Source organism: Trichomycterus rosablanca, unplaced genomic scaffold (genome assembly GCF_030014385.1).
Source record: "Trichomycterus rosablanca isolate fTriRos1 unplaced genomic scaffold, fTriRos1.hap1 scaffold_41, whole genome shotgun sequence".
Classification (NCBI taxonomy): domain Eukaryota; kingdom Metazoa; phylum Chordata; class Actinopteri; order Siluriformes; family Trichomycteridae; genus Trichomycterus; species Trichomycterus rosablanca.
The window spans coordinates 38543-54614 of NW_026947238.1; the positions used below are offsets into that span (position 1 = coordinate 38543).

At 41.9% G+C, this 16072-nt stretch overlaps 1 protein-coding gene across 3 annotated transcripts; it reads left to right on the top strand.

Moving 5' to 3' along the window:
- Window positions 1-8095: 8095 nt before the first annotated feature.
- LOC134308103 (putative golgin subfamily A member 6-like protein 19) lies at window positions 8096-10417 on the top strand. Of its 3 annotated transcripts, none has more exons than XR_010010417.1 (3): window positions 8096-8778; window positions 8877-9030; window positions 10399-10417. XR_010010417.1 is itself a non-coding variant. In XM_062990636.1 (2 exons), exon 1 carries the CDS (start codon window positions 8194-8196, stop codon window positions 8731-8733), a length of 540 nt encoding a protein of 179 aa, XP_062846706.1. In that variant the 5' UTR covers window positions 8096-8193; the 3' UTR covers window positions 8734-8778; window positions 8877-9196. The 3 variants fall into 3 exon arrangements, 1 of the variants encoding a protein (XP_062846706.1); XR_010010416.1 differs by lacking the exon at window positions 10399-10417 and adding an exon at window positions 9363-9504; XM_062990636.1 differs by lacking the exon at window positions 10399-10417 and having other exon boundaries at window positions 8877-9196.
- The last annotated feature ends 5655 nt before the right edge of the window (window positions 10418-16072 follow it).

Consider the following 16072-nt stretch of genomic DNA (forward strand, 5'->3'; position numbering starts at 1 on the left):
AGAATTTTAAAGTTAGTTCAATCAAAGTCTGGTGTTAGCTGGACCTGTAAACAAATAATGTCGTTAGTGAGCGGTGGAAGGTGTGCAACAGCTTTGTCGGCAGTGTCACCTCTGGCATTGTCCTGTAAAATTGGAACAAAACTTTACTTAAATAGTTCCACTTAAATTGAATAGGAGGGACAATGACACAAAGTATCATTTGCTAAAATTTTAACTAAGCCCACTTGTTTCCTGTCTGTTGCAGCATCTCTGGATGCAAATCCTTTCACAAACATTTCCAATTCAGGATTCCTATCAGGCCCAGAAAAAATAGATAGAGTAATACAGTCATGATGTTCACCATCTCCTGCAATTAGTAAAAAGTGGTAGGATTACGTACATTACAGCATTTGATAATAATGTTAAATTTTAGAAGTACACTGTAGTATTTATATAATCATTATCTTGATACGTGAGATGTTTTCCTTTCAGTTATAGAACATAATTTGGCACTAACCGAGTTAGATAAGTATAACCCTCAAGATCACCTATTATAACTACGGATATTTCTGTATCAGACAAAGACAGAAAGAAAATTCTGCACAAATCCAGAAGGGATCAGAGTCCCTGTCTTGTACAGAAATAGTGGTACCTTCAGGCATTATTTCCAATTTAATTCAAGAGGCAAACAAATGATCACACCTCATAAGATTTATAGGGCTATGAAATCTCACTCTTTACAACTACACAATATTTTAGAAACAGTAACATATTAGCTTTTACCTTTTACTTGTATTCAGCATTTGTACACAGAGAAAAACACGACATCACTCTCAAATAAACATAAGCTTTGACAATATATAATCTAATATATCAACACATGTCTTAATCAGAGGTGGAAAGAGTACAAAAAATTGTATTCAAGTAAAAGTACTATTACTTTAATTAATCTTTACTTAATTACAAGTAAAGTTACTACTCTGAAAATCCACTCAAGCAAAAAGTAGAAAGTAACTCATTTAAAATGTACTCACCGAGTAAATAGCAGGGGGTCTCCTCTGTGTAATGTAAACGGGAGTGGATACAAACCTCAACAGTAGTTTTTAATTCAAATGTAATAGAAGAAACGTTGTCCTTAACTCAAAAGCAATAAAAGAAACATGTTGATACAACAATTAAAACAGTTAGGGATATGTAATGCGTCATTTCAAATGACATAAACTTTTTCAAAGACACCCACTAGCGATGTGTCGTAAAAATGATTCGAATCCATGAATCGGCTCTTCTAACCGAAACAAAGGAACCGACTCTTCCGGCAGTCGCCATGTAAACACGCGGCTCTTCAAAAGGAACCGAGACAAAAGACTCGACTCACTGTTGCAAAATTCGCTGCAGTAGTTTCACAGCCGCGATTTCTTTCGATTTTTATTTTATTTATTTTGCTCGGTAACAGATGCTATTCAAAATGTAACAATTACTAATACAAAACATACTTAAGCAAAAGCAAAATTACAGTCTGTGAAATGTGCTTTAAAAACTACTGTGTTACAGTAACCAGTGCGATCAGAGCGGTAACACTAAGCACTGGATTCGTGTATGTATGTGTATTGATCGAATTTGTTTAAAATCATATCCCCGCTATTGAAACATTCCCCACTTGCGACATTTTGATGTCGAATTATTGCCCAGCATTACCCCACACATTAAAACAAAAAACAATATAACAATCTCTCAACCAAAAAGGCGGATACACAGAAAAATACGCTCAGCTCTCCCAGAGCCAAAATGGTGGACAGACAGAAAACCACGCTCAGCTCTCTGGTCCAAAATGGCCGCCGAACAAAAGAAACCACGCTGCGCAACCCAGAGCCAAAATGGCGGACAGACAAAGCCACGCTGCGTTCTCAAGAAACAAAATGGCGGATAGACGGGAGACCACGTTGCATTCCCAAGACAAAATGGCGGACAGACAGAAAAACACGCTGCGTTCTCAAGAAACAAAATGGCGGATAGACGGGAGACCACGTTGCATTCCCAAGACAAAATGGCGGACAGACAGAAAAACACGCGTGTGCAAGATGGCGGACAAACAAAAGGTTACATATAAATACGCACAGAAACACTGACAAACAAACTCCCGATGTACTGTTTTCGAACCAAATTTAGAATTTAAAGTAGTCTAATTAACCGAACTCCGTTCCCGAAACAGTCAAGTCCGAATTTTAGGACAATCTTTCTCATAGAATCCCGTTTTTTTAAACTGCCAGACGCCTAAGATTTCCACGTTCAAATCATAGAACCCCGTTTTTTTTAAAACTGCCAGGTAATAGATTTCCAACGTTTGCTCATTCATAGAATCCCGTTTTTAAAACTGCCAGACGCTAGGTTTTACAACGCTCGAATTATAGAATCTCGTTTTTAAAACTGCCAGACCCTATTATTTCCAACGTTCGAATCATAGAATCTCGTTTTTCAAACTGCCAGACTTCTAGATCCAACGCTCGAAAATTTGAGATCTATAGAATTAACCCAGTCCCAGACTCGTTAAAACTTAGATCTTTCGAATCACGCGCCCCTGCTTTTGAAACAGACAGACACGTTTCGCTCCAATGGTGTTCCGGGTGAAGCCTCTGCCGAACAGCCCTTTACCGTTTATTTTGCTCGGTCTGATTCAAACTCAGCAATCAGGAAACATAAATTTTTTTAGCTCCAACATATATTCACAGTTTTAAACTATCTAATGATACTTTAGTAATTTAATCAGACACTTACGGATTCTGAGATTCACTTTCACACTCAGTACGCTAAATAATAAATGCATCTAATATATATACAGAGAACGTCTGTTTACCTTAAGCAGGCGCGCGCCTTTGTACTGAGTAAAAAAGATTTTTTCAGAATTCCTGGTCTTACCTCAGTCAGCTGAATTAATTCGATGCTATCCTCAGACCTCCTGAACCATCCTCTGGCTACCATTTGTTAGGATAAATCTTTTGTTCAAAAGGTCCTGAAGAAAGCAGTCGAAGGAAGTCCAGAAAGTACTCTTTAAAACACTTTATTAAGTGTAAAAATAATCTGTGAATATATATCAGAGCTAAGCCGGCCGGCGCTCCTATTCTCCTGCAGTCTAGACACACCACGTAAGAGAGAGACCGAATCTTTCTCTGCGCCAGTTTTTAAACTCAGCTAGGCTCCTCCTCCTTTACTGCTGGTGGAGCCAATTAAATGTGCTAAAAAGCCCCGGGCTCCGCCTTCTGCCAAGAGATTATGGCAGCGGCCATTTTGAATAGACCATGTGGTCTGGATGTAATACTTCCCATATTAAATGTACGTTTTTATGTTCCGAAAAACCTAACACCAGTGAAGAGGCCTGTCTAATATGGAGTGGTAGGTTGTTCCATAATTTAGGGGCAGCGATTGAAAAAGCTCTATCCCCTCTGAGCTTACGCTTTGACCTTGGTACCTCCAGGAGCAGCTGATCAGCTGACCTGAGGCCCCGAGCAGAAGTGTGGGGATGGAGCAGTTCAGCGAGGTAAGGCGGGGCAAGTCCATTTAAAGATTTAAAAACAAACAACAGAATCTTAAAATGTACTCTGAAATGCACGGGCAGCCAATGGAGGGAGGCCAGAATGGGGGTTATATGCTCTCTCTAACGTGATCCCATTAAAAGTCGGGCCGCAGCATTTTGCACTAACTGGAGACGTTTGAGGGAGGACTGGCTGACTCCAAAATAAAGTGCATTACAGTAGTCCAGCCGAGATGTGATGAAGGCATGGATCACTGTTTGAAAGTGCTCATGTGAAAGGATTGACTTCACCTTTGCCAGCTGCCTCAAATGGAAAAAGCTGGATTTGACTACTGCACCAATTTGACGGTCCAATTTAAAATCACTGTCCATCTTAAAACCCAAGTTAGAGATTGTATGCTTCACATGCTGTGTCAAAGGGCCCAAATCAACAGGAGGGGCTTCACAGGAACCACTGGGACCAAACACCATCACTTCTGTTTTCTTTTCATTGAAATTCAGAAAATTTAAGGCCATCCAGGCTTTAATGTCATTAAGACATAACAGAAGTGGCTTAATAGAGAAAGCATCTTTCTTCTTCAGCGGGACATATATCTGACTGTCATCAGCGTAGCAATGAAATGAGATGCCATGCTTTCTCAAAATGGAGCCCAGTGGAAGCAGATAAAGTGAGAAGAGGAGGGGTCCTAAAATTGAGCCCTGTGGAACCCCATACGGCAGGGGAGCTGGGGAGGAGTCTGAACCAGCAAAACTCACACACAAAGTTCTGTCCGTCAGATAGGACCTAAACCATTCCAAAGCACTACCACAAATGCCCACTAGGTGCTGCAACCGGGAGACTAAAATGTTATGATGGTCACCAGAATCATTGGCCAGGAGGATGTCATTGAAAACCCTAAGCAACGCTGACTCTGTGCTGTGCAGGGTTTTAAAACCAGACTGAAAGACCTCCAGGATATTATGCTCATCCAGAAAAACTTTCAGCTGAGCATAAACAACTTTCTCCAAGATCTTTGAATTAAAGGGCAGCTTGGAAATAGGCCTATAATTAGCCAATACCGTGTGGTCAAGGCCAGGTTTCTTAAGCAGGGGTTGCACTACAGCATGTTTAAAACTCACAGGAACAACACCAGAGGATAGACTGCTGTTAATAATGGCCAGAACCTGTTGCCCTATACTATGAAAAATCTCTTTAAAAAAGTGAGGAGGCATATCGTCACAGGGAGAACCAGAAGGCTTTAAATGGCCTACCACATCCTCCAAGTGCGACAGAGTCACCGGCTCAAAACTATCAAACACAGTCAGGCAAGGGACAGAGTCAGAGGGGTCGAAGGCAGGAGCTGTGGTAGGAGCTCGTGCTGCGACAATCTTGTCAATAAAAAAGTGCAGAAAGTTATCACACATTTCAGGGGATGCTTCTGAACAGATGGGCTGAGGGGCCTTAAGAACAGAGTCAATGGTTTTAAATAACACCCGTGGATTATGACAATTTGCCATGATAATATTTGACAAATATTTTCTTTTGGCTTCTTTGATAGTGTTCTGGTAAGAACGCCAGCAATCTTTTAAGATTTGAAATAAAACCTGCAGCTTGTCCTTCTTCCATTTGCGCTCAGCTTTGCGACACTCCCGCTTTGCTGCACGAGTTCTGTCATTAAGCCAGGGCTCGGGTTTAACTTTCGGCTGTATGGTTCTTAATGGGGCCACTGAGTCCAGTATGGTTCTGCAAGAGACATCAAACCAGGAGCTGAGCTCCCCCGTATCAACAGAGGCTGAGTCAGGAGGGGGACAAAGCTGATCGAAAGCAGCAGAGAATTGACCAGCAGTGAGGGGGTTAACACTCCGACAAAGCCGAGCAGGAACGCAAGATTTAACTGCAGCACAGGATAAAACAACATCGAATAAAACAGGCATGTGATCAGAAAACCCACTGTCACAGATCTCTAAATTTGACACAGACAAACCATGAGAAAGAACAAGGTCTAAGGTATGACCATGTTCATGTGTGGGACCGGACACATACTGCACTAAATTAAGAGTCAATGATGTTTAAAAATTCCCTCACCAGCGGTTTATCAGGACAACATACATGAATGTTAAAATCCCCGACAATAAGGATGCGATCATAATTTGGCATAAGTCCAGCCAGGAAATCAGAAAAGTCATTCACAAAGTCCTTATTGTATTTAGGGGGTCGGTAGATGACAGTGCACAGCACCAGGTCAGCGCGACCCACCTCAAATAAGGTGACTTCAAAACTGGAGAAAGAAGATGATACAGCGTGCTGTATACATTTAAAGTCATTTTTAAACACAGCCGCCGTTCCTCCTCCCCGGCCTGACGTCCGCGGTGAATTAAAATAATTACAGCCAGCCGGTAAAAGTTCAACAAGAGCGCTGTACTCACCGGCACCAATCCAAGTCTCAGTCACACAGAGAAAATCCAGGCTTCGGAAACAGAAGAAATCCTTTAGGATAAAAGTTTTATTTGCCAGTGATCTGGCATTCACCAAACCGATCCTGGCGGGAACTGGGGCCTGTGGTTTAGCGAATCTGGAAGTCCGGAGCAACGTCCTCAAATTACCTGGATTCACCCCACGCTGGCGGAGCCGAGGAGAGCAGGGGCGGCGGGGCCCGAAACCTTCATCCAAGTCGGTGACAGGTACCAGGGAGATGTCGATGGGCTCCAGAAAGCGCCGGGACACACTAAATGGAGGGGGTAATTCATGTCCTGTCCGGGAAATGGACGGAGAATTTGCCAGATAGACTTTCAGCTTCACTAACCGACCGGCACGTTTACCGCGGCGGCGACGGCGCTTCCGCCGGGGGATTAGAGCCGAGGCCCGGTACAGGTGAGTCGGAATATCCGATAGGAGCGGGGGCAGAGTGTTTTGTCTATCATAATTAAACACATTTAGATAGCTGACATTATGTCTAAGATCCAGGAGAGATTGGCGATCATACACCAGTAGAGACTTAATATGTGAGATGCCAAAGCTTAGCAACATTAACAACGCTAACCAAAGCGAGAGTAACAGACGGCCAGCCACACACACCGGCGCCATCATGTCACAGGCCACACAGACTAGTTAAAATAATTGAACTAACAGACACGCAATTAGCGCAGCAGATTTGCTTACCCAATACAGGAAAAAGATACAAATAAATAAAAGATAGTCCAGTTGGCGCGCAGATCCAGCCGGTGCGCAGATCCAACAGCGGCGGTGTCACCAGATCCAGCCGGTGCGCAGATCCAACAGCGGCGGTGTTAGTCACCAGATCCAGCCGGTGCGCAGATCCAACAGCGGCGGTGTCACCAGATCCAGCCGGTGCGCAGATCCAACAGCGGCGGTGTTAGTCACCAGATCCAGCCGGTGCGCAGATCCAACAGCGGCGGTGTCACCAGATCCAGCCGGTGCGCAGATCCAACAGCGGCGGTGTTAGTCACCAGATCCAGCCGGTGCGCAGATCCAACAGCGGCAGTGTCACCAGATCCAGCCGGTGCGCAGATCCAACAGCGGTAGTGTCACCAGATCCAGCCGGTGCGCAGATCCAACAGCGGCAGGGTCACCAGATCCAGCCGGTGCGCAGATCCAACAGCGGCGGTGTTAGTCACCAGATCCAGCCGGTGCGCAGATCCAACAGCGGCGGTGTTAGTCACCAGATCCAGCCGGTGCGTAGATCCAACAGCGGCGGTGTTAGTCACCAGATCCAGCCGGTGCGCAGATCCAACAGCGGCGGTGTTAGTCACCAGATCCAGCCGGTGCGCAGATCCAACAGCGGCGGTGTTAGTCACCAGATCCAGCCGGTGCGCAGATCCAACAGCGGCGGTGTTAGTCACCAGATCCAGCCGGCGCACGAAGTAATAAAAACTTAGTTTAAAATATTAAACTTTGGCAAAAATTGATTAAATAAAATAAAATAAATAAATAAAAACAACAATAATAAAATCAACTGTATTAGGTTTTAAAAATAAACAAAAAAAATCATATTGAATACCCAGCTCATTTAACCGCTCCAGAGTGAGTTTAACCACGGGGAGGTCTGAAACTAAACACTCGGCCATCACACCCGTAACAAAACAGCTTAAAAACTCAAAAACAAACCAAAACTTTCATATAGAAATAAAAAATAAAAGTAAAATAAATCTGCGGTACTACTCTGCGTGCTGTGTGAGGATTCGTGTTGCTATGGTAAAGTCTAAACAGGACTGAAAGTGTGTGTGTGTGTGTGTGTGTGTTCATGTATAAAACAGGGGGGAGGAGTCTAAACAGGACTGAAAGTGTGTGTGTGTGTGTGTGTGTGTGTGTGTTTATGTATAAAACAGGGGGGAGGAGTCTAAACAGGACTGAAAGTGTGTGTGTGTGTGTGTGTGTGTGTGTGTTTATGTATAAAACAGGGGGGAGGAGTCTAAACAGGACTGAAAGTGTGTGTGTGTGTGTGTGTGTGTGTGTGTGTGTGTTTATGTATAAAACAGGGGGGAGGAGTCTAAACAGGACTGAAAGGTGCAGAGCTGTAGAACACGATGATGTCACAGACAGGATGACATCACACGTACAGCCCCTATATAACCACACACTTGGTGACTTTCAGATCACTTCAGTTTCGACGACTCGAGAGACTCGTCTGTGTTTGGTGTTTGTGCTACGTTCCTTTGTTTAAGTAAAAAAAAAACCTGGCGGTACAACCATGCCGTGGTCGGCCGTTCGAGACAGACTGCTGTCGTTCCTGCGCTCCTGCTGCCCGGCCCGGCGGAGACACAGGCTGAGGGAGCTGGAGGCCGAGCTGAGGGCCGAGCGGCTGGCGACGGAGAGACTGCGGGCCAGGCAGGGTCGGGACAGAAAGGGTCTGCTGGAGGAAGTGGACTATCAGATAAGGATGAGGATGCTCTCCGAGTCAGTGAGGAAGAGGCACCTGCTGACCTCTACGTGGAAGGAGCACCTCTGTGAGACCCAGCTCCAGCAGTACCAGGAGAACGTGACGTCCACGACCGAGGAGACGGAGAGAGCCAGACGCAACCTGCAGGACGTGCGGAGGCTTCGACTGATGGAGGAAGAGCAACACAGACTGGAGGAGGAAGGTCTGAAAGTGTGCTGGGAGGAGGAGAGAAGCACCATGAGGCAGGAGAACGAGGAGAAAAAAGAAAAAAGACTCCTGCTAGCTGTGGAGAAAGCCAAGGAGCTAGCAGCCGCGCGTACGGCGAGAGAGGAGCAAAGATCGGACGCATAGGGTGAACTGGGATCGTACAAACTGGGAGAAAAAGAACTTCAAAAAGTAACTGGTTTTTCCTCATCATTTCTCAAGATGAAGATTTAATGAGTCGCTGCGTTTGTTCCATTTCAGTCACTAAATAAATGTGTTTTCTTCAACAGATCGAACAACAAAAGAAAGAAAGAAAGAAAGAAAGAAAGAAAGAAAGAAAGAGAGAGAGAGAGAGAGAGAGAGAGAGAGAGAGAGAGAAAGAGAGAAAGAGAGAAAGAAAAGACCTCAGCAATTAATTACGCCTCATCATCTCACAGGAAGAAGGTACCGGGTGACCTGGGAATCGAACCCAGCTAAATTTCAGCAGCTTAACCCTTAGATGCATGAGTGACTGGACCTTACACTCTTCCATAAGTGGGTCAAAAATGACCCGTGGTATAATCAATGTGTTTTTATGCCACATTTGTCATTTTGATTAAAAATAATAATTTATATTATATTTAGTAATATACGGTATTCTGGTATTCTGGTATATTCTTGTATTTTTAACTTTTTAAGCATTTTTAAAACATTTTGAAAATTGGAAAAGAAAATTACACAACAGCAATAGAACAATGTCAACACCTATTTTGTGTGTGTGTGTGTGTGTGCGTAAGAGAGAGAGAGAGAGAGAGAGAGAGTGAGAGAGAGTATCTCACGGTATGCAGTTGTGACAAACTACCTGTGTCTGGCTCTAATCATTGCACACAGGTACGTACAGGCGCATTTTGCACACAGACTGTTGACTTTACGATCTTTGTTACTTGGGCAGATCTGACACCTCTTTCTCTTCGGTTGACTCTGTCTGATTCTTTCCTGTGGCTGAATTGTGGCTTTTATCTCCCCACACTTTTCCAATGCGTTAATGATTGGGGTTTGCAGTTGGGTGCAACCTTCCAGTTAACGTCTCATGTGTGGGTTGATCTATCTATCTATCTATCTAATCTATCTATCTATCTATCTATCTATCTATCTATCTATCTATCTATCTATCTATCTATCTATCTATCTATCTATCTATCTAGGGTCTATCTATCTATCTATCTATCTATCTATCTATCTATCTATCTATCTATCTATCTATCTATCTATCTATCTATCTATCTATTTATCTGTCTGTCTGTCCGTCCATCCATCATCCATCCATCATTCTTCCATCCATCCATCCAGTGTTAGCTAGCTTAGTTAGCTAGCTAGTTTCACTAACAAATTTGATGATAGATGATGAGAAACACATACTCCTTTACACAATATACATAAATGACACCTACACACATGCACACACACACACACACACAGTACATACAGTAATGTTAGCTAGCTTAATTAGCTAGCTAGTGCTAATTTGCTGATACATGATAATTACAGATCATCTTTCACACAGTAGTCATGAATGACAAGCACCCACACATTTCTAAGGTAAAAAAAAATGAAGATAATAATTACATGTATCTTGCTGTGTCTCCATAATCTTCTTAAGGAGAGACACTTGTTATATAGTCTGTGTGGTCTACAAAATATATATTCCTGACAGTCACAGTTGTTAAGAATCAAATTACATCAAATACTGGACTGAGACAATACAACAACAACACAGACTCCAGTGCTACTCAGCCCTGAATCGAGATTACTCTCTGGCTCCTTACCTGACAGAAATGAAAGAGAAAAAACTGAGGAAGGTTTTGACGAGGTACAGACTCAGTGAGCACAGCCTGGCCATCGAAACCGGGCGGCACAGACAGAGCTGGAAACCCAGTGAGGCCAGGCTGTGCTCTCACTGTGAGCTGGCAGTGGTGGAGACAGAGCTGCACTTCCTAACAGAGTACCTGAAGTACAGCTCTATCAGGAGTCTATACTATAGGAAGATCAGCAGCATCTCCCCTGAGTTCCTACACTGCAGTAACACACACAAACTGCCCTACATACTGGGAGAGAAGAGCGGACTGATCACACATGCTGCACAATTTGTAGCAGCCTGTCACAATCTGAGGGACAACCAGTGAGGCTGATCACAAATTATTATTAATTATTATTGATATTACAGTGTTTTTTTTTTTTTTTTTTTTTTTTTTTTACCATATAATGTTATTTTTTTACAGTTCTCCAAAAGTGCCACAAGAAGGCGACATCTTAATTTTTTTTTACCACGGTCACAAGAAAACTGGCCACAAATACACAAGGCCAAAATTACAGTGGTCTGTCTACCTGCATATGCTGTTAACATAGCTGTGTAGCTGTATTTACTTAGACAGAATAAGAGAACAACCAAACACAAAAACACGTGTCCCTCAGGCACGTAACAATATCATATCACTATTTTTTTTTTAATTCTCCCAAGGTGCCACAACAGGGCGACATTACAAAGATTTTTTTTTTTTACCATGATCACAAGATCTCATATTACCACATAATATTACTTTTTTTTGCAATTCTTTAAAAGTGCCAAAAGAGGGGCTACATTAAAAGATTTGTTTAACCCATTTGGTCACATGAACTCATTTGACCATATCATGTTAATTTTTTTTACAGTTTTCCAAAACTGCCACAAGACAGCGACATTACAAGACTTGTTTACCATGGTCAAAAGACCTCATATTACCACATAACATCGCTTTTTTTTTGCAATTCTCCAAAAGTGCCACAAGAGGGCGATATTACTTTTTTTTTTTTACCATGGTCACAAGAAAACTGGCCAAAAATAATCAATTAATTAAAAAATAAAATTATACACTCTAGCTTTGTCTTTACATTTTCATTTTCAGCATTTAGCAGACGCTTTTATCCAAAGCGACTTACATTTTCCAGTCTAAGCAATTGAAGGTTAAGGGCCTTGATCAAGAGCCCAACGGTGGCAGCCTGGCAGTGATGAGGTTTGAACCAGCAACCTTCTGCTTACTAGTCCAGTAGCTTAACCGCTAGGCTACAACTGCCCTTGACATTCTTTTCTTTTTTTTTTTATACTGAAAGTCCCGCCCCCAGTCACTCCACCATGTCTCTAATTGGTTGCAGTAGTGAACAGGCTCGTAACAATATCATATCACTATTTTTTTTTTACAATTCTTCAAAAGTGCCACAACAAGGTGACATTACAAAGATTTTTATTTATTATGGTCACAAGATATTATTTTATTGCATTTCTCCAAAACTGCCACAAGAGGGCGACATTAAAAGGATTTTTTTTTACCATGGTCGACACACCTCATATTACCATAATTAGTTTTTATAACAAATCTCTAAAAGTGCCACAAGAGGGCGACATTTCAAATTTTTTTTTTATTATGGTCATAAGAAAATTGGCCACAAATAATCACAAGGCTAAAATTACAGTGGTCTGTCTACCTGCATGTGCTCATAACATACATTGTAGCTGTATTTACTTAACCAGTGCTTTGGAAGTATACACTCTATCTTTGTCTTGACATTCTTTTCGTTACTTTTGTTATTTGTGGCGGTCTCTTGCTGGTTTTTTTTACTGGAAGCCCCGCCCCCAGTTACTCCACCATTTCCCTAATTGGTTGCAGTAAAGAACAGGCTGCAACCAATCAGCAGCCACTTGTACTGCTTATCTCCAGTCATTCCACAATGCCTCTCATTGGTTGCAGGGGAGAAAACGCTGCAACCAATCAGCAGACACTTGTACTGCAATAAAACAGAAAAAGAAAACAACAAAACACAAATACATGAAAACAGAAAAAAAAAACGTGTCTCTCAGGCACGTAACAATATCATATCAGTATTTTTTTTATTTTGCAATTCTCCAAAAGTGCCACAAGAGGGCGACATTACAAGCTTTTTTTTAACAGCATGGTCACATGATCTCATTTTACCATAATATTATATAATAATTAGGGCTGTCAAACGATTAAAAATTTTAATAGCGATTAATCTCAGAATTTCATATAGTTAATCGTGATTAATCGCATTAAATAAAATCTGTGTAAATGTTATAGAAAACAAGGTTTTTTAAGTGAAATGTGAAAAGTGGACGTTTCTACACGAAGTGAGTGTGTTTTGACCCTTTTGGGGCTTCCATAGTTCATGGACTAGCGTGCTTGACTCCGGTATTCAGTGCCGTAACAGATTAAGTTAATAAAGTGTTTTGCTCCCGACAACTTGTGAATATACCGTGTATTTATTTCTTTATTATGCAAGTGCATCCCTACGACGCTCAGTTATATTATTTTAACAAACCGCAAATGAACAACGGTGACATGTCCGACATTAAAACGTTGGTTCTACCAGTCAAATCTCAACATGAACTAGAATTTGCGTTAATGGCACTATTTATCTTAATCGCGTTAAATTGAGATTGCGTTAATGCGTTATTATCGCGTTAACTTCGACAGCCCTAATAATAATATATAATGTTAGTTTTTATAATAAATCTCCAAAAGTGATACAAGAAGGCAACCTTTCACATTTTTTTTAACCATAGTCACATGAAAACTGGTGTCCACAAATAATCACAAGGCTAAAATGACAGTGGTCCGTCTACCTGCATGTGCTCATAACATAACCTTGTAGCTGTATTTACTCAACCAGAGCTTTCAAAGAATACACTCTATCTTTGTCTCCTGCTGCTTTTATATTGAAAGTCTCGTCCCCAGTAAGTCCACCATGTCTTTAATTGTTTGCCGTGGAGAACTGGCTCGTAACAATATCATATCACTATTTTTTTTTGCAATTCTTCAAAAGTGCCACAACAGGGCGACATTACAAAGATTTTTGTTTACCAACATGGTCACATGATCTCATTTGACCACATAATATTACTTTTTAAAACAATTTTCAGTGCAACAGAAGAGTGACATTTCAATTTCTTTTTACCATAGTCACAACAAAACTGGCCACAAATAATCAATTAATCAAATAATAAAAGTTTACACTCTTGCTTTATCTTAAAATGTTCATTTTCAGCATTTAGCAGATGCTTTTATATAAAGTGACTTACATTTTGCAGTCTAAGCAATTGAGGGTTAAGGGCCTTGCTCAAGAGCCCAACGGTGGCAGCCTGGCAGTGATGAGGTTTTAACCATCAACCTTCTGCTTACTAGTCCAGTATCTTAACCGTTAAGCTACAACTGCCCTTGACATTCTTTTCTTTCTTTTTTTTTCATATTGAAAGTCCCGCCCCCAGTCTCTCCACCATGTCTCTAATTGGTTGCAGTAAAGAACAGGCTCATAACAATATCATATCACTATTTTTTTTTTTGCAATTCTTCAAAAGTGCCTTAAGAGGGCGACATTAAAATATTATTTTTACCAATTTGGTCACATGAACTCATTTTACCATATCATGTTAATTTTTTTTACAGTTTTCCAAAACTGCCACAAGAGGGCGACATTACAAGGATTTTTTTGTACCGCGGTCCCAAGAAAACTGGCCACAAATAATCACAAGGTTAAAATTACAGTGGTCTGTCTACCTGCATGTGCTCATAACATAACCTTGTAGCTGTATTTACTGAACACAGTGTATCACAAAAGTGAGTACACCCCTCACATTTCTGCAAATATTTCATTATATCTTTTCATGGGACAACACTATAGACATGAAACTTGGATATAACTTAGAGTAGTCAGTGTACAACTTGTATAGCAGTGTAGATTCACTGTCTTCTGAAAATAACTCAACACACAGCCATTAATGTCTAAATAGCTGGCAACATAAGTGAGTACACCCCACAGTGAACATGTCCAAATTGTGCCCAAAGTGTCAATATTTTGTGTGACCACCATTATTATCCAGCACTGCCTTAACCCTCCTGGGCATGGAATTCACCAGAGCTGCACAGGTTGCTACTGGAATCCTCTTCCACTCCTCCATGATGACATCACGGAGCTGGTGGATGTTAGACACCTTGAACTCCTCCACCTTCCACTTGAGGATGCGCCACAGGTGCTCAATTGGGTTTAGTCCATCACCTTTACCTTCAGCTTCCTCAGCAAGGCAGTTGTCATCTTGGAGGTTGTGTTTGGGGTCGTTATCCTGTTGGAAAACTGCCATGAGGCCCAGTTTTCGAAGGGAGGGGATCATGCTCTGTTTCAGAATGTCACAGTACATGTTGGAATTCATGTTTCCCTCAATGAACTGCAGCTCCCCAGTGCCAGCAACACTCATGCAGCCCAAGACCATGATGCTACCACCACCATGCTTGACTGTAGGCAAGATACAGTTGTCTTGGTACTTCTCACCAGGGCACCGCCACACATGCTGGACACCATCTGAGCCAAACAAGTTTATCTTGGTCTCGTCAGACCACAGGGCATTCCAGTAATCCATGTTCTTGGACTGCTTGTCTTCAGCAAACTGTTGCTGGCTTTCTTGTGCGTCAGCTTCCTTCTGGGATGACGACCATGCAGACCGAGTTGATGCAGTGTGCGGCGTATGGTCTGAGCACTGACAGGCTGACCTCCCACGTCTTCAACCTCTGCAGCAATGCTGGCAGCACTCATGTGTCTATTTTTTAAAGCCAACCTCTGGATATGACGCCGAACACGTGAACTCGACTTCTTTGGTCGACCCTGGCGAAGCCTGTTCCGAGTGGAACCTGTCCTGGAAAACCGCTGTATGACCTTGGCCACCATGCTGTAGCTCAGTTTCAGGGTGTTAGCAATCTTCTTATAGCCCAGGCCAACTTTGTGGAGAGCAACAATTCTATTTCTCACATCCTCAGACAGTTCTTTGCCATGAGGTGCCATGTTGAATATCCAGTGGCCAGTATGAGAGAATTGTACCCAAAACACCAAATTTAACAGCCCTGCTCCCCATTTACACCTGGGACCTTGACACATGACACCAGGGAGGGACAACGACACATTTGGGCACAATTTGGACATGTTCACTGTGGGGTGTACTCACTTATGTTGCAGCTATTTAGACATTAATGGCTGTGTGTTGAGTTATTTTCAGAAGACAGTAAATCTACACTACACTACATCTATACAAGCTGTACACTGACTACTCTAAGTTATATCCAAGTTTCATGTCTATAGTGTTGTCCCATGAAAAGATATAATGAAATATTTGCAGAAATGTGAGGGGTGTACTCACTTTTGTGATACACGGTATATGTATATATATATATATATATATATATATATATATATATATATATATATATATATATATATATATATTAGACAAATGCAACTATCTTTACATAAATACATCATAAATACGTCAGCGATAATGTAGCCACCAGGAACTACGCTTCTAACCACACATCTACAAGTGTAGTTGGAACTACACAACTTTACCACAGTAGTTACGAACGTTCGTTGGAACTATGCTTTTGAGAAACACCGGTGTCGTCTTACAATGTTT